General features: G+C 40.2%; 1 protein-coding gene across 1 annotated transcript; it reads left to right on the top strand.

Annotated features, from left to right (window-relative positions):
• Nucleotides 1-1,852: 1,852 nt before the first annotated feature.
• LOC5577196 (zinc finger protein 14) lies at nt 1,853-13,660 on the top strand. The gene is made up of 3 exons (XM_001663245.2): nt 1,853-2,085; nt 2,159-2,978; nt 11,231-13,660. The coding sequence occupies exons 1-3, from the start codon at nt 2,060-2,062 to the stop codon at nt 13,496-13,498; spliced, it is 3,114 nt and encodes a 1,037-aa protein (XP_001663295.2). The 5' UTR covers nt 1,853-2,059; the 3' UTR covers nt 13,499-13,660.
• Nucleotides 13,661-19,103: the final 5,443 nt, after the last annotated feature.

The raw sequence follows: 19,103 nt of genomic DNA, 5'->3' as shown, positions 1-19,103 counted from the left end.
GTGCTCCCTTTGGATACTACAAACTAGAATAGGGGTGAATAATCGATAATTTGTCAAATATTTTTCCTTGTATCATAGAAGAATAATTTTTAAGAATTAGAGGAGTTTCAGCGTAATAAAGTTGTATAAAAAAGTTTAAAGTTTAAGCAATGAATTTGTGTTATAGAATTCTCTGATAATCCTTTACGGGATTCAGTGATAATTGAGCACTGAATTGAATCAAAACTTTTGTTGCAAATCTGAACTGAGGCTCTGTGAAAACATTATTAACTAATACCAAAAAATCCTGTTTAAAAATTTGGCCAGAACTCTCCACAGCTGATCAACGTATACTAACACGACTAGAATCGGTCACACGCGGCTGACCCATCCGTTCTTACTAAAGATAGAACCACCGCCAACATGCGAATACTGCGAATCAATGCTAGATGTCGGCATATGATCCTTCAATGTAGAAAATTCGACAGACAATGACAAAGAAATTACATTAGTTCAACAAGTTTACAAGATGCATTAGCGAATGTAGAATTAATTTTAAAAAGATTTCAAAGTTTCTTCATAAAAGAGGATTATACACAAAATTTCAAAAAAATAAAGGTAGTTAAACTGATTTCTTTAAGATTATAACATACTTTCTAAACTACACAAATGCACCTTCTTGGTGTCAAGTGTCGAAAATAAACAAACAAACAAATTACAACCAAAGAATCCTGACTAAAATTTTGTCCAGAACTCGCCTAGTATTCTTATATGATAGGGGTTATTTATTGTAAGTTTGTCAAAGATTTTTTTTCATAGAAATTATGTTCCGTGTTATGTGAGAATCCTTTCAACAATTCTGTGGAATCCCACTATTTTAACTAGGTATCAGTTGATATGTAGATTTATTCGTTTTGTGGATGCTTTTACATAGGCACCGTGCAAAAGCTGATTTATCATTGGATTTTTTATTGATGAGTCTGTACCTCAGGAATTTTCTTTTGACAAACTATTCAACACCTTTTTAAATGCTTCAAAAATGTTTTGTTGAAATCGTTCCAGATATAGTTTTAGTCTACCATGTTTATCAATAGAGCTTATTAATTCTATAGGAAGAGAGACGCGACGTTCGTCATCAGTATTATATCGCTATGTCTTTGATTGTTCTTCATGATTGTATGACTTCAAAAACGCTGTTTATAAAGAGGTATTTCCAAAACAATCTTGTTTCAAAATATGAATCTCAAAAAAAAAATCCCATTTTGGCGCCCTTGGCGGGTGCCAACCTGGCCAACCGCACGCTACGGCACTGGCTATTTGTGAATGGGCCCTAAGTAAGCCTATTCTTGATTGTAATAATTCAATTGTTGAGCATCGTGTAAAGAATATAAGTGGTTTTCTTGAAAAATCGATGTTAAATTGGAGAGACCAAACGGTATTGACTGATCCGCTGGATATGATACACCGCGCAGCTGTTGTAAAGTTTCCAAAAACGCGCATTTGCCCAAAATTCCACGTGGCAAATGATCCAGGAAAGGAACCACCGCGTTCGGTGAAACGCCGCAATGTTATCCCCCATAAGAATGAAGTAAAAAGTGAGCAAAACCGTGGTTATACGCCGCGTGTCATTTTGAGCAAACACGCTAATACTACTTTTATTTTCAACAGTAAATCAGCGTTGCTCTCAGTTTGTCGCAGTGTTTAAACAGAAATTAAACATGCGTAGTCCAACGCCAAAATTCGATAGCGATACGGCCCTGTTTCGACGGGAACATCAAAAAGAGCAAAAGCCATCATGTTTTATTCCCTTTTCCATGCTCCCACGCGTCGCAGCATACTTTTTTGACAACCGGTCGCCTGCTCGTCGGGTCGAGGGGGTGTGTGTACACATCGCGCATCGTGTTGCGGTGCGGGGTGGAGGGCTTCTTGAAGTGCATCGTTCTGCTGCTGCTGTCTTGTGTCGCCGCGGTGGAGAAGAAAAAGGCAAAAAATCTAAAATGTCCATCATCATCGGTTGCTGCAAATTTTGATCGGATTTGTTGCGCGGCTTTTGACACGGGTTTTGCCCCGGTTGTGAAACATGGACACGGACACCATCCCCGATATGTGAGTATGGATTACGTGGATTTCGAGGAATTGCGATGGGAGAATGAAATTGATTGTTTTTTTTTCTCCATAGCCCGAATGACAATCCGGAGACTTACTGCCGGTTGTGTTTTTCTGGCTTCTACGTGGAGCCGCTTTTTCCGCCGGATGGCCATCCGAAACAGGCGGTGATCGATCTGATTGCCCGGTTGGTGGACATCCACGTGACGATGGAGATGGACTACCGGTGCGCGGTCTGTCGGATGTGCCAGATGACGCTGGAGGGATTCCACAAGTATCGGGAACGGTGCCGGACATTGGATGATGTGCTGCAAAGGAAGCGCATGGAATTGATGCACTTCCAAGTGAAGGTGGAGCAGCAGGAGGAGCTGGCCCAGAATGCGGTGGGGTTCGAGGAGGACATGGTTTACTGTTTGAGTGATACCGATGATGAGGATCAAGGAACTGGAGGAGGTGTCCTCGGGGAAGGTCTTGAACACGAGCTGGAAGTAGGACTGGTGGAAGACGATGGGGAGGAGATCGACGAGGAAGTGGAGGAAGAGCTGATCCGAGGGGACATGTTGATAAAGCCGGAACCGTACGGAATGGACGATCATGCAGGAAAAACCGTCGAAGAGGAAGAATACGACGATGACGATGATGACGACGACCAGGAACATCATTCTTCACCCCCGAAAAATTTCGACACTGAGCAGGTTGTGGACCTGTTGGAAGATTCGGAGGGAGAGGATGAAAAATCAATGGAAGCGTCCACGAGGGCCAGTAGCGAAGCGAAGGGTGAGGACCGGGAAAAGGAGGAACCGCTGAAACCGTTGCCGTTTGAAGTCAGTTCGGATGGGGCCTATCGCTGTACGGTGTGCCAGGAGACGTTCCGGCTGATGAAGGAAATAAAGGTAGGTTTGATTAAAGGACATCGACTGACGCACTTGTTCATTAAGGGTCCAAAATGGCCAATACAACAATGAGATACCTCCTGGAGTTAGTTCTACTGGGAATTTTTTCAGGTGGTTTACTAGATATGCCTCCTGGCATTCCTCCAGGGATTCCTCCAAGATTTCCACTAGAAAAATCTTTGGCAATTTCACTAGGGATTCCGAAATGAATCCCTCCCAAAATTCCAATTGGGTTTTCTCTAGATACTCTACGAAAGACTCCTTCCAGGATTTTTTTTTTCATTATGAATTTTACCAAGAAATATGCAAGCAATTCCACTAGGGATTCTAACGTAAATTTCACCAGAAATATTTTCAGCAGTTTCACCAGGAATTCCAACAAGGATTTCTTCAGAAATTTGTGGAATTCTTCCAGAAGCTCTCCCGAAAAGTACTTTGAGGATTCAACTAAAGATTTCTACAAAAATTCCTCCAGTGATACTTCCAGCGATTCCTCCTGAAATCCGTTCTAGGATGCTTTCACAAACTCTTCAAGATATTTCTTCAGAGATTCCGCCAGTGAAGCATTTTTTACCAATTTCTTTCAAATGTTCCTCAAGGAATTTTTTAAGTCTTTTAATCTCTATAACCTTCTTCTTGGATTTTCTCTTAAAGTCCTGCTCTACTAGTTCCTACCAAAGTTCCTCTACGAATTGCTAATGGGCTTCTTTTTATTTTTTTCCATGGGTAGCTGCTGGTATTATTCCTGAAATTTCTTTATGAATTCCTATTAAAATTTGTGGGGGGATGCCATTTGGCATAAAGCCGTTTGACATAAAATAATTTCGGTCGTTTGGCATAATAGTCATTTGGCATAATGGATTTGGCATAATCATTGAAAACTAAGTTGCTATGTTTTTGGCGTTACCACTGCTAACATTCTCATATGTGATTTTTCCTTCTTTTGGTCATAGGCTATTCTTTCTCATTACGTCGTTAAACTAGTGGTTTGCATTATAACTACTAACATTTTCATTGACAATTTTGCCTTTTTTCCTACGATGGCATTATAACTACTAATTTTTCTCTTCTTTTGACCACCATATATTCTTATAAGTAGCACTTTTGAAATTTCTAATTTCTTCTCTTTTACGCCAAACGTCCATTATGCCAAACGACTTTATGCCAAATGACTTTATGCCAAACGGGATAGCCCTAAAATTTGTGCAGGGATTTTCCAGAGATTTCCCTAGATATTTCTCCGAAAATTTTGCAATGAATTCCTTTAAGAATTTCTGCGAAGATTTTTTCACGATCTCCTGTAGGGAACCCTCCAGGAATCCTTGTGTGGATAATTTTCCGATTAAATGCAGAGGAATTCCTGATGCAATTCCATAAGGAACAACTAGGGGAATTCCGAAAAAAACAGGAAATAATAACTGAAATAATTTTATAACGAACTTGTGGACGAATCCCTGGAAAAACTCCTATTAGAATTTCTGGAAACATTCCTGGAAGAATTGTTGAAGACATCTCAGGAGAATTTTTTGGTAGAAGTCCTGGCATTATCCTTTAGAAGTTTTCAGATGACGCTATGTACGAATCTCAGTAGGATGTTATGAGGTAATCTTTGGAAGAATATTTACAAGCATTTCTGAGTGTATGTTAGGAGTAATTGCTGGAAGATTTCTAGTTATTAAAACTTGAGAAACCCCTGATGAATTCCTGGTCAATCCGTTGAGGAATTATCGGAAGTATTTTTGGAAAAAAAACTGAAGTAAATACACAAATACCGGTAGAAAATTCTAAAGAAATCATTTCTCAATCAATTTATTAAAGAATCTCTGAAAGAAACACTGGAATAATAAAAAAAAAACATTTGAGGGATCCTTGGAGAAAATCTTGAAGGAATCTTATGTTAAATGTCTGAATATAATTCTGAATATGTTCTAGGAAAAATAATTGCACAACACTCTGAGAGAATTTCTTTACACATATCTTAGAGACTTCCTGAAGATAATCCAGTAGTATCAATCCTAATTATTTGGATTAATTCATGTGGGAATTTCTAGTGGAATCCCTGTAAGGCCGTGAATAAATTTCAGCAGAAATTTTTGAAGCAACTCTTAGAAGAATTCATTGCAGATTCCTTTTAAAATTTTCTAGACATGTCTCTGGAGAAATACCTGTACAACTAGAGGAATGGATCATTAAAATAACCAAAACGGCCACTATGGAAAGCATAGATAGCGCCACCGTAGCCTTGTGTGTTTGACAGAACAGTAATGCTTTCAGAATGTTAAATCCCATATACAGTGGCGCTTCTGTTTCGATGCGGTGAGCACTTGCAAAAACTACCTTCAATGATCCATTCCCGAATGAAAAAGCCAACCCATGAGTAATTCCTAGAAGAATCTATAACGGAACCCGTGGAGATATTCTTAGTGTCTGCAAGAATTGTTTAAGAAATTACTGTAGAAAATCAAAAGTCGAAATTGTAGAGAATTATTGAAGAAATAGATTTAAGAATCTCTACCAGATTTTCCGGAGGAACCTCTGACAAAGAGGCAAGAAATGTCGGGAGATCCCTGGAAGAAATCCCAAAAAGAATGGTAGCAAGAATTCTTCGAGGAGTTCATGCCTGGAGCCATTTATGGATAAATCACTGAAGCAATCCCTGAAAGAATCTTAGTCGGACCACGGACTCTCTGTATAAAACCTCGAGAGAATATTTGGAGGAATTGCTTGGAATATTGCCTGGCAAAATGTCTTGAAGAATTCATGTCATGAGCATCCTTGGAAGGATTTCAGGAAGAATCCCTTGAATTTTAAAAGAAACTCTTGTTCGCATCCCTGGTGAAATTCTAGTTAGAATTCTTAGTGACACTGCTTAAGATTTTCTTGGTAGAATTCATGGTGGAAACCCTGGTAAAATTCCTGAAAAAAATCCTGGTGGAATTCCTGAAAGAATCTTTGACAGAAAACCTAAAGAAATTCCTAGTGGAAATCTAGAAGGAATTCCTGTTGAAATTCCTGATGGAAATTTTGGATGCATCTCTGAAGGAATTTCTTGTTGAATTTTTGGTGTGAATATGCTGAAAAAAATCCTGGCTGCATTTCTAGAGGAAACTGTGGTTGAGTACTTGTAAAAATCCTAGTTAAATTCTGCTGGAGAGTTTACCTACTGGTAATCTTGGGGAAATTCCTGGTAGAAATCTTGGTGGAATCCCAGGTGGTATTCGAAATGAATTGCTCTCGTAATTCCTATAACAATTCGTGTTCGAATTCCTAGATGAATATCTTGTGGAACACCTAAAGAAATCCCAGTAGCATTCTAGGAATTATCCCCGGCAAAACAATCTTGGAGGAATCTCTGAAGGTGCTCTTATCGAAATCAGTTGCAAAAATCAGGTCGTGATCAAAAAAGTTCTTATAGTTGACGGTTTCTTTTAGATAAATATCACGAATTTCGATCATATCTTTGTGCCAAATTGTCCTGATTGGACAGGATCGGAACCAGTTCTGGGTGGGTTAACAGTTGTTATATTTGATCTGGGTTCCCAGATAACCGTAAATGCGCAGCTCTGCAATTCTTGTCGTGAAGTTAAGTCTATTCCATGCTGAAACACATATATGCTGACCGAATATTTCTCTGAGAATATCTTTATGATTTTTTTGGGGAATCCTTCGTGCCATTACGACAAATATTACTGCTCGTTTTATTGTATGCATTCTTCATATTTTTCCCACAAACTTTTATCAGAAATTAATTCAAGCATTTGTCCAATGTTTTATTTAGATATTACTCCGAACAATTCTTCATGGGTTCATTTAGTTATTTTATAAAGATTTCCTATGGAGTCCCTCTAAGAATTTCGCTACAGATGCCTTCAAGAATTCAACCTAGTTTTTTACGGATAACCATATACCGTAAGGACGTAATTCACCGCTCATGCTCCATTCACCGCTCATTGAATTATTTTGAAAAATTTGAACAAATTTTCGAAGTTAAAGTTATTAGCATGTATAAGTATACCAAAATAGATTGTATCACAATGAAATTCACATGATTCTATATTATAGATAATGAGCTTGAGCTTGAGCTTGATTGGCCGCTCGTGATTGCTACTCCAGTATCGACAGATCAGCTGCACTTACACAAGAAACCAACCAGATGACTGCTTGGAACTAACAGACACCTTGCTGGTGATCTTCTATTTTTAGGCGATAATGATGCCTGCCACGTCAGAATGCAGGCCAATGAGGGGAAGGGGGAGGAATTGATGATGCATTAAACTGGCTCCCACGGTAGACCGTATATACCACTGCGTCTACGCCAGTTCATGCGGGAAGGGTGAAGGTGTGGGGTATTTTTTATGGCCGAGCGGCTTGCTGGTTTGGTTAGCAGACTGCCTATGTATTTGGCGTAAGGAAAGGCGTACTATAATGATGAAAGAATGGAAGCGTAGGGAAACGGTTTATTTCTGTCCGTCTCAGGTTCTAGCAAATGCTATGAACTGTGATAGATCAACTGTAATATATTAGAGTGGTAGATAGAAGCAAGTGAAAGATACAACTACAAAGTACGGGCCTGGGATTGAACCCATGACCTTCTTTTTTTAAGGCACTCTATGCTCGTGGGTTGTGCTACTTTTTCCAGAATGTCGTTTCTCCGAACGCCAGTTCCCCGAATGCCAGATCCCCGAGTATCCCGTTTCCCCGAATAACCCACTTCCCAAAAAAGCTTTTGGAACTCATAATTTTCATATCTTTATACAGTTCAGGGTGGTGAACGTACTGGTCATCTAATATGCACTCTTCTTTATTTGATTGGCGGTTCTTACTTGTTTCCCAGTAAACACACGATCGTTAATAATAGCGTATAAGAGTACAAACGTGGAGGTGATATACGTACATTTTACATACGGCCTTATAGCATATGTGCGTATATAGCCTCCACTTTTGTACTCTTATGCACAATCATATCCGAATGTGTGTTTACTGGGTTTACCGTCCTCAGCATTTTTGGCAACATGTGTATAGCCAAGAATGTCCAATTACCTCCTTCTTTTGATTGCTCATCGTTCTTTCTAATTCACCAACCTGCCACTGAAAACTATTATTGTGCCTATTTGAACTACACCTCTTTTCGGGGACGGGAAAACGGGTCATTCGGGGAAATGGAATTCGGGGAAACGGGTCATTCGGGGAACTGGCGTTCGGGGAACCGACATTCGGGGAAACGACATCCGGGGAAAAGTAGCACAATCGTGCTCGTGGCCACTACTGTGCCGGATTCAGGTGATCTGTAGCTTCTTTATCGATACAGATCTATTTTTAACTTATCTATATTTACATCAACTTTCACTCTCTCCTACTCTTTTACTCTCACACCGAGCAGGTAGGAGAGAGCTCTGCTGTTTTTGAGGCTAGCTGCCTGCGAAGAGGGTCAGTTTGTCTCAGTCACCATCTGATACTGACGGAGGATGGATGTGCTCCCCAAAGCACAGTCCTCCGTAAGGCGTCTTCTGGTGGCTGGACGGGTTTTTTGTGGAGGGGCTGGGAATCGAACCCATGACCTTCCGCTTATGAAGCGAAAGCGTAACCTCAAGGCTACAGACCCCCCTAACCCATGACCTTCTGCTTATTTTTATTTTTTTTTTATTTGCAACGTCTTGCATAAATTTCCTACAAACTGATTTACTTAACGAATACTTCTTATTCTACGTTTAAACTCAACTCTGGACTGATTAAAATCGAACACATCATTCACAATACTAAAACCAAAACTACGAATATAACTAGTTTGTGGGCTATTCTGACCATAGGCAGTTCTATGCGTTCTAGGTGCCAAGAGTTGGCGACTACGTAAATAACGGCTTGAAGCGAGAAACCCTACTTTCGCTAATAAACCGCTACAATCGATATTGTGCGCAATCAAATCAAATAAAAACATTCGCTTTAATTTGGTTCTCCTAAATGATAGTGTTTCCATATTCAGCAACATGTAGCGACTCTCATAGTCCGGAAGATTGACAGGGTCGTTCCACGGTAGTGACCTGAGTGCATAACGAAGAAAGCTACGCTATACTTTCTCAATGTGGAGCACCTGAGTAGTGTAATAAGGTGACCACACACTGCAGGACTAACAGAACTAACTGCAGAAATGTTCTTTGGATGAAACTAGAGATGTGAGTTTATTCTGCGAGTGGCGTAACGTGAGAATTGTCGGTCTCGTATAGCGAGGTGACAATACTTGACTCGAATGAAGTGACTCTCCATTTGATTTACACACGCAGCGAACAGGACTATCGAATTTCATAAATTTTGCCTTATGAAAGGAGGAACGATTATTGCAATACGAACGCTTTATGTATCGTTTAAGCATCACTCCACATCAAGGCATCAATAGGCGCGTGGTGTACGCTCGGGCCTGTCGTTCGCAAGGTTCTTGGTTCAATTCCAGGTTGCTGCGTAAACGTTTTTCGTTTTCATATTCTGGTTTCATAAGGCAAATTTATGAATTTCAACCCGATTTCTTGTGACGAATTTTCATAAGGGATTCCTATGTTTATCGATAGTCCATTTGCCTGAGTGCACGGCGAGTCGAGAATTGTCACCTCACTATACGAGACCGACAATTCTCACCTTACGTCACTCGTAGAATAAGACCAATGTACCGAATAGCACTATTCGGCTCTTGACCGAATACCGAATAGCTGAAATATTATTATTCGACCAAACGTATAACCTAATATTCGGCCAAATAACAGTTATATTTTCGTACAATTTATCAAAAACAATTTTTTGATCCTGGAAGCAAGTTTTTCAAAGTAGAGTAAGCTTATTATACGGTAAAGAATTGAACGGAGTATGAATGGAAATGAATGATCGCCTTCTCCAACCGTCAAACAGTCAAAGAAATTATAAAAATCAGATTTTTAAAATCTTAAATTCTGAGGATTTTTGTATTTCTAAAGTTAGGGGACTGTATCCTACGGCAGGCACATTTTTGATTCACTTCACGTTTTTTAAGATATTTGATTCATACGTTGCCAGATTCCTAATCCGACTTCTGGAAGGGCTTAATAGAAAGTGGAGCAAATAGACCGCCGATCACTGACTCGCATTATAAAAGAAGAACGTGATCAGTAGGTGTCGCAAAATAAAAAGATAATTGATGGACTTAAAAAAGTCTAAATTTCCTAACGCATTAAACTAGCCAAGCATCAAGTTACCTTAGAGCTCCTGCAAGATGAGTGAAAGGTTGATTTGCAGATAAAAGTTTATGTATTGATCAGCCTAATGCCATATAACGGAACATTCTCACATTTTCGTTCATGGCTCGTTATCTTCCACGAACGATAAATGTGACGCGTGTTGTTTAAATGTAGGCGGATAAATGGGACGAAATTATAGCTCGTGTGTCAATGATCGTTAAATTTTTCAAAGCCTGATTAAGGCTAAGTAACCCATCATTCTTTTTGGCAACAATGATGACTTTTCAGCTCACATTGTAAGGTGATAAAACTCAGTCTTTTATTTCAAATCTTTAAATTGTGTATGACTGCACATCTAACCGTTACAACGGTGGGACGTAAACATGATTTTTCATCAACTGATAGGATTGAGAATCGCTTCATGGGATATTTGAAATGTAACAGGGCCATGATCAGTATCAAAATCAGCATGAGTGACCAGTTGGCTACAAAGGGGACTAGTCGGTTAAGGCATAATCAATCGTAGTAAGAGGAAAAACATGTAGGGCTATCAGGTTATTGAAATATCACGAAGAGGAGTCGTCAAATAAATGGCATGTTTGGCATTAAAATCACCCATAACAAAACATTTTTACTTATTGCGAGACAATTTCCGCAAGTCATTTTGAAGCAATCTTGCTGCCCAGTGCATTGAAAAGATTTGCCTGTGAAGCTATGAAAGTATTTTTACCAAGCTGTGTTTCAACAAAAACACTCAAAGTTTCAAAACTTTGTTTTCAAATGACGAAAAAAGTTGATGTTTTATACGCCTATGAATGATGACTGCAACTCACCCACATGCCATATCAAGTGATCATTATGATAAACAAAAAAAAGTTTGGATCTCTTTTTATTGGATCCAGGATTCAAATAATTTTAAGTAATAACTGCTATATGTATGTTATAAACTTTCTATCTTTATTCTCTACAAAGTTGTTTTGTCTTTACGGTGTCTATTGGCCAAAAATAACCTCAATGAACAAAAAAATTAATCATATTCTTTCCGTTTTGCAGAACCACATCCGCAAGCAGCACCCGGAGCAATCGATGATCTATTCTTGTCGCTTTTGTGCCAAGAAATTTTCGGACACTAATTCCCTGCGGGCGCACACCCGCTTCCACACGATGGATTTCCCCTTCTCGTGCGAGGAATGTGGCGCCAAGTTCACGATGAAGGCCCGTCTGGACAATCACGTTTCGCGCTACCACGACAAGAACTCTCCGAGCTATACGGACAAGCGTTTCAAGTGCACCTTGTGTCCTCGGATATTCCTACAGGAGTCGGGTCGCAATTTGCATATGTTGCATTTCCATAATAAGAAACCCGCAGAATTTCTGCCGACGGAGGCCATTCCGGTGTTGCAGGTTTTGTCTTGCGACGGGTGCAATGAGCATTTCGATACCCGGGAAGGGATCGATGCGCATTTTGCCGAGCACCACGCGAACGACGACGAAGAGTCCAGACCGAAGATGTCCAAACGGCACAAATGTCCGGATTGTCCGAAAGTGTTCCGTCACCGTACTGCGCTGCGTTCTCATTGTGTCATAAACCACGGAACCATGCCTCACAAGTGCGATATCTGTGGAAGCAGTTTCGAGCGAAGGACCAAGCTGGAGAAGCACAAACAGAACTGGCACGGGGAGGATTCCAAGAACAAGGTACTAGAGCGCTACAAATGTGACCAGTGCGAGAGATTCTTCGTACGGAATCAGGATCGCTTCCGCCACGAGCAGGTTGTGCACAACATTGAATCGCCCGCGAAATTGCCGACCGTTTGGGAAGGTCGTAAGAGTAACTTCCCCTGTTCCAAGTGTGAACGGAAGTTCCCCTCGATGAAGACCATGCGAATACACTTTGCCCTCAAACATCCGGATGTCCCGGTGCGCTTCAAGTGTACGGTTTGTTCCAAGCTGTTCAAACACAAGACCTCACTGCGGGAACACATGATGAACCACACTGGGGAGCATCCGTTCGGATGTGACCAATGTGAAGAGAGATTCATCCGCAAGAAGGACGTCGATCGCCATATGGAAGAAATGCACGGATCGGACGACGACGATGGCGAAAAGAAGGTTCGCTTCCCTTGCCCGTACTGTCCCCGGAAATTGATGACCAAGACTGCTCGCGCAATTCATGTCACGCATAATCACGCGGACAAGGAACCTATCGCGAAGCAGGTACTATCATCTCTTCCAAAATCCATGGCCTGTCAGTACTGCAAGAAGGTGTTCACCAATCGGAACACCCTTAAGTTGCATATTCTCAATCATCTGGGTAAGCTACCGCATCAGTGCGACCAATGCGACGCCGGATTCTACAAACCGGCCGATCTCCTACGTCACAAGCAACGCTACCACACCGGGGGATCATCCTTGTCGCTGGCCAATCGCTTCAAATGCGCCTACTGTCCCCGCATCTTCATCCGCAAATCTGCTCGCCGCTACCATCATACCGTATTCCACGGTATCGAAAGGCAAGCAAAGCTTACCGGCTCCGGTTCCAGCGGCCATAAACGGACAAAGATCAAAGTCGAACCGGACAGCACCGAGTATCCATGTTCGCTCTGCTCCCTGGTCTTTGTCACCGGACAAATGCTCCAGACCCATCACCAGCAGCACCATCCGGATCAGCAGTTCTTCTACAAATGTCCCCACTGTCCGAAGCGTACCGTCCACCGGAATGCCTACGTGTCCCACATTCGTCTGCATGTCGGTGGCTATCGCTATCCATGTGATCAGTGCAACGTCAAATTCGACCGGCAGGTCCTTTTGATTCAGCATAAAAAGCGCTACCATTCGGACGACTCCAAGGACGTCCAGCGGTTCCACTGTCTGATCTGCAACCGCGAGTTCCTCCGCAATCAGGACCGCGTTCGCCATCAGATCGTCGTGCACAACTATCAGGTGCAGAGCAGCGGATCGCAACCCGCTCCCAGTCCGGGGCCGTCGTCCGCTGGTGGCAAGAATCAGCTGCTGCTCAAAATCAAACAGGAACGAGTGCAACTGGACGTCCCGAGTGAACCGGCCGAGGAGGATTCCCAACAGCCGAAGAAGAAAGTATTTGCCATCTCCAGCGACGTGGAGGAAATCGATGATGATGATGATGATGAACAAGAAGCTCCGCCTGAGGCGGAAGAGGATCAGGAACAGCATCAAGAACAGGAAGAACACTATCATTCCGAGCAAGAAAGCGGCCAGGAAAGTCTGGTGCCAACGATCTCCAACGTGGTGTCGATCAAGCAGGAAGCGATGGCCGCACGGAAGGAATACAATGAATACTAAGCAGATGTCGACGTGTGAGTGTTTGCGCGTGTTTAGGGAGGTAAGGTAAGGTAAGAGATGCATTTATTTCGAATGATTCCTGACGATTTTCAAAAAAATATAACTTTAAATGCTGCTAAATAGTAATAAAGAGTTTTGCGAATTTGAGAAATTCGAAGCGATTGTGTGGACAGTTTTGTTAGGCCGAAATCATAGTCAATACTTTAATATAAATAATAAGCCAATCTAATTAGACTCGTTTTCGTATTCGAAATTCTTTCTTCCGACATTTGCACTAAATGACCAGCCCGCTAAAGTCTGCCGTATGTTATACGCTTCATAATATTCGCATTTTTAAACATTTGATATAACTCGAGATTCATTCATGCGACATCGCGGCACGAAGCCTTTGCGGGATGCGTTGATCTTCTGATAGAACTTACGACTGGCACAGCTGTTCCATCTCCTCGCACTCCGTCTCTTCCAGGCGGCTTTTTTTTCTCCTAAAAGAGGCGGGTCTGCTATTGCCGTTTCCGTCTATAACGCCTGCGCTGCATTCTTCTTCAGAATCTGCCTACACTAATCGTCAAACCAATCGTTCCATCGATTCCGGCCCACGTACCCGACGTTGCTCTCAGTTGCATTGTTGATGGCTGCTTTCACTGTTCTCCAGTAGTCCTAAAGAAGCGCTTCATCCAGCTCACCCTCTTCCGGTTATGCAGCCTCGAGGCAGGGAGTGAAATTATCGGTCACGGCGATAATCATAAGCCTATCGCTCAACGCGATTTTCCGGAGGAAAAAGGCGTGCGATAATATCCTACCCGTCCAGAACTGCGAGAGTGTGCTCTCACGAGATCTGCAGCAGCGAATTTATATTATTACCAATAGGGCGATTCAAATTTTAAAAATGTTTGAAAATCCAAGCTCCCGTATGCTCCTTACCATCCTTACCACAAAAATAGTGTTATGTGAAATTTTCAGCTTTCTAGGTGGTGTTTTAAAGGTGGCCCAAATACAATGTAACCAACATTCGATATTACTATGGAGAAATTTTGAGAAAATGTTCCAAACATACTGGTACTGTAATGTAAGTAGAAACTTATCATCCCATATTGAAAACTCATTACCAATGGCTTTTAGGGCGAGATCTCAACTGCCCATACTCGCAAAACAGTCCCATTTCAATTTTCATCACTTTTGAGTTTTCTTCATGAATCTTCTTTATTGTTAGTGTACTTCATGGTATCATACTTAAAATTGAATTTTTGTATGGACAAAATGCGAAAAAAATACCAAATCATGTGCGTCCCATATTGAAAGTATCCGCATAACAGTCCCACTAGTAGATTACGACAAAATTCATGTACCGTCAAACGGGGTGACTTGCAACGGCGGGGTGACTTGCAACACATTGTAATTTACAACTAAATTTCACTATAAAACACAAATTGCAAAAGAAAATTTGTTTTAAATCGGTGCTTCAATACATGTGACTTACAATTCAAGTAGGGGCCACGATTAAAGCTGTTATTATAAATATGTTTATACAATAAACATAATTCTTTTGAATGTCTTGAAAACTGAATCTTGATGGAGGTTCAAAATCGTGACCTGAAAACGTGAGAAGGATTCAATTTACAAAAGTAATACTCTACATGTTGTTTCTATAACTAATAAATGACAATATGACGAATTTTATTTTACGAAAATGTAGCAACAACTTTTTAATAAAAATATTTTTTATATAATTGTACCTATGCGGGGTGACTTGCAACACTTTATTTCTAACCCAGACAACCAAAATGCACGTATAACGAAATCACCTGGAGGCTTTGTATGTGCAAAATTTCACTTATAAGATGTCGCGAAAAGGCCTTCTACGTACAAAAGTGGAGGCGATATGCGTGCATATATTATGTGATGAATAATAACATACAATGCGAGTGTATAAATAATCTACCGAACTAACCTGTGACCTTATGCGACTTAACTAATGATAATAAATGTTGATTTGACAGCTGCTACGGATTGATGCGACTTACTTTGTACGAGTGTACGGGACGAAGCAAAATGTACAAATGAACTCAGAAAAGAAGTATTTTATGCGAGGAAACTCATCAATCTGGCGAGCTTATCCACGGTGTTTTGCGAGTTTGATGTAATTAGTATGAATAAACGAGTTGTAACGTGAACTTTAATGCGATTTCTGGTTGTCTGGGAAGCCATTTGAAGTTTTATAAAAGTTAAAAACGTTTGTGTTAGGTCTACATCGAATCAAAAGAGTAATAATTTATCATTCAACTACAAACACTCGTTAAAAATATTGTTCAGTTAAGATATTAGACCTTGATGATTTAACGCCTCTTTTTCCCATACAAAAATAGCTCAATTAATTTCTTACAAAAAGGTATGCAAAATGCTCTTGTACTGGTTCGAATGCTTTAAATACATGAATAACAATACTTAACAAGTGTGACTAATAAAAAATATCAACATTTTGTTGGAAAAAACTAAATTAGCATTGAGTGTTGCAAGTCACCCCGCACAAGGACATTTAAAAAATTTTACCTTTTTGATGACTTTTGATATGAAAAAATAATTCGATTCAATCTTCTACCATCCCATTCTGTAGGCGGGCCGGCCATTCAAAGTTCTACAAGGAATTTAGATTTTTAGATGACTTTTAGATCATGGTTATGGTTGATTGAAGTTGAAAAGTGTTGCAAGTCACCCCGTTTGACGGTACCCTTATTCCTATTATGATTTCTGTAATCTTGCATCGTAGTTTTCATCCCATAAGAAAAATAAATGCTACAAATTACAGTGTTTTAAACTATCTGCACTCCATAACAAATGTTGTTTTTTATTTTTGTCTAGAATGCTTCTGGTGCGATGAGTGATTGAAACATATCTAGTCCTTATGAGAGTCTAAATTGAAAATAAGATAAATAGCTTCCCTCTAAGTCAAACCTATAGCTGTCATAACTTTTGTCTTCTGACCAATTACCTAAATCTCCGGTAGGTTCATCTTTCTAATGACATGGAGTGGAGGCTTTTTGGGCTAACATGGGAATTAGCATACCATCACTGGTATCGTCGACTGGTCAAGCAGTACGTTTAGCGACACTAATGGTGATAATTAAGAAGGTCCAATGAAAAGCCAGCATTATGGATATCTAAGAAATGTCCAACAGCTTTTTCGAAATCAGGCTAATTAAAACTTACCCGCCTTAGTACCTGTGTGTCAGATACTACAACATGCTGCAGGTGAATCCTAACTACTTTTCCTATATGGCCGGCCGCAACGCATTCATCAAACCCAGGAATGTCTTGAGGACTATCACTATCACCACCATATTATTTTATATTGTATAATAAGTATTGCAATTAAAATATGAAAGCACTATAGTAGCAAAAGGAAAAGTCCCTTGGAATCCATGATAAACTTGGCAATAAATGTGTCAAGATGCGCGATAACTAAGTAAGCGAGTCCCATGTAATGGGACTGGTATGCGGGTATATTTGAATTTGAAGAGGAAAGTACTCGGATAACGAGTCCCATTGGCAAGTATCTTGGATTTGTATATAAAAAACAACCGTATTCACAATATTTTAGTAGTTGTTCATTTTCTTGTACTCTAATGATAATGTGTTGAGTAATGTCACTAGAATTTTCTGCTGCCTGCAGCGGCGTTACGAAAACCTTTGCAATAATGTTCAATTGCGTTTTTCTCGACATGATGATTTTCCTGATGGGACTGTATTGCGAGTATGGGCAGTCAAGTAATGCGAGAGTTTCTTTATTATGGTTTGAAGAATGAGTTTTTACTATGGGATAATAAGTTTGTACAAACATTACAGTACTAGCGTGTTTGGAATAGCATTGGGCAAATTTGACCAGAACATCGATGTTACTGAATCGATTCAAATAAGGAGTGCTGAATCAATTCACCGATTAAATCGAATCATTTGAATCGATGTTTTTGAATCGATTCGAATGTCAAGCTCATATGATAATTTACAAAAACAAGCATTCAAAATTAGACCAAATGAAATTGCATATGATTCTTCAATTTCGCCGATTGAATACCGCTTGAAATTGAAATTTATATATTAAACACTTCAAAACTATGTCAACTCGTTAATACAATCTTATTAATTACATCATTTTGAATCGAAACAAAAAATCGAATGAAGAAAATCGATTCACTCGATTTTGAGTGCTCCTAACATCGATTCAAAACATCGATTAATCGGAACAAAAAAATCGATTTTCGGAACATCGATTCAAAATCGCCCATCGCTAGTTTGGAACATATCTCAAAATATGTTCATAGTAATGTCCATATAAACCTACATTGTCTTTGGGCCACCTTTAAATCACTACCTATAGAAAGCTAAAAATTTCACATATGGGAGATTGGATTCTTTAAGATTTTTAAATTTTGAACCACCCTAACCACCAGCAACGAGAAGTTGGCTTCCTTCTTTTCTACTCATGTTTCGTCGTTTTGAGTGTCCTTCGCTTCCGCATATAGCTTTTATATACCAAATTTCTTTCCCCCCTCGTTCAGCTGAAGTGATCGAGTGGTTATGGTGCGCGCGCGCTCTGAAAACGTTTTTGCGAACATGGGTTCGAGTCCCGTCGGTGGCAAACATTTTTGTACTTTACCTTGTGATAATTATCGCGATAAGTTTAAAGCCGGGGCCTTCCTTAGTCGAGCGTCCACGGCTACAAAGCAAAGCCATGCTGAAGGTGTCTCTGTTCGATTCCCGGTCGATCCAGGATCTTTTCGTAATGGAAATTTCCTTGACTTCCCTGGGCATAGAGTATCATCGTACCTGCCACACGATATACGGATGCGAAAATGGCAACCTTGGCAAAGAAAGCTCTCATTTAATAACTTTGGAGGTACTCATAAGAACACTAAGCTAAGAAGCCGGCTCTCTCCCAGTTGGGACGTAATACGCCAAGAAGAAGAAGAAGAAGAAGAAGTTTAAAGCCGATAAAGTTGGATCAGTGCATATGATCAGATCGATCTAGGCTTTTCGTCAGTACAATGATCAACAATTATAGCAGTTCACGAAATCTGTTTCTCACAGATAAAGGCGGCAACCAGAGGCGCGTCCACGTTCGGAACCATGGGTAGGACAAACGTTGGCAAATCTTTTGTGCACAGTGAACCTCAGAAAAATTTCAACCCTATGGAATCCTAGACTGGGGATTTAAATTGACTATATTAGAGGGGCTCAAACACAAAGGGGTGTAAGCGTCAACACAAGAAATAACATAATCCTTGGCTTTTTTTGACTTTCATACAATTAGTATAGAATGAAAACTTCAAAGTAGATTTTCTCAAAACTAGTTTTTTTTTTCACTGACACATTTTCTATGTTAGTCGTTACCACAAGACTAAAAAGGCTTTCCGTCTTTACTGGGCTAGATAAGACTGAGTGCCTTAAAAAATAGGAAATTAGAGACCTCTTGCTTGAAAACGGAGACAAAAATAAATCATACGGTGGTCGAAAAAAGACCAAACAGGAACTAAGAAAATAAAATGATATCTTATAACAGCCATTAGATAAGAGTTTTATTCTTCATAGAATTACTTAATTTTCTCTAGGA

The sequence above is a fragment of the Aedes aegypti genome, chromosome 1 (genome assembly GCF_002204515.2).
Source record: "Aedes aegypti strain LVP_AGWG chromosome 1, AaegL5.0 Primary Assembly, whole genome shotgun sequence".
NCBI lineage: Eukaryota > Metazoa > Arthropoda > Insecta > Diptera > Culicidae > Aedes > Aedes aegypti.
The sequence above is the reverse complement of the archived record's forward strand: the minus strand, read 5'-3'. Positions and strand labels throughout refer to the sequence as shown.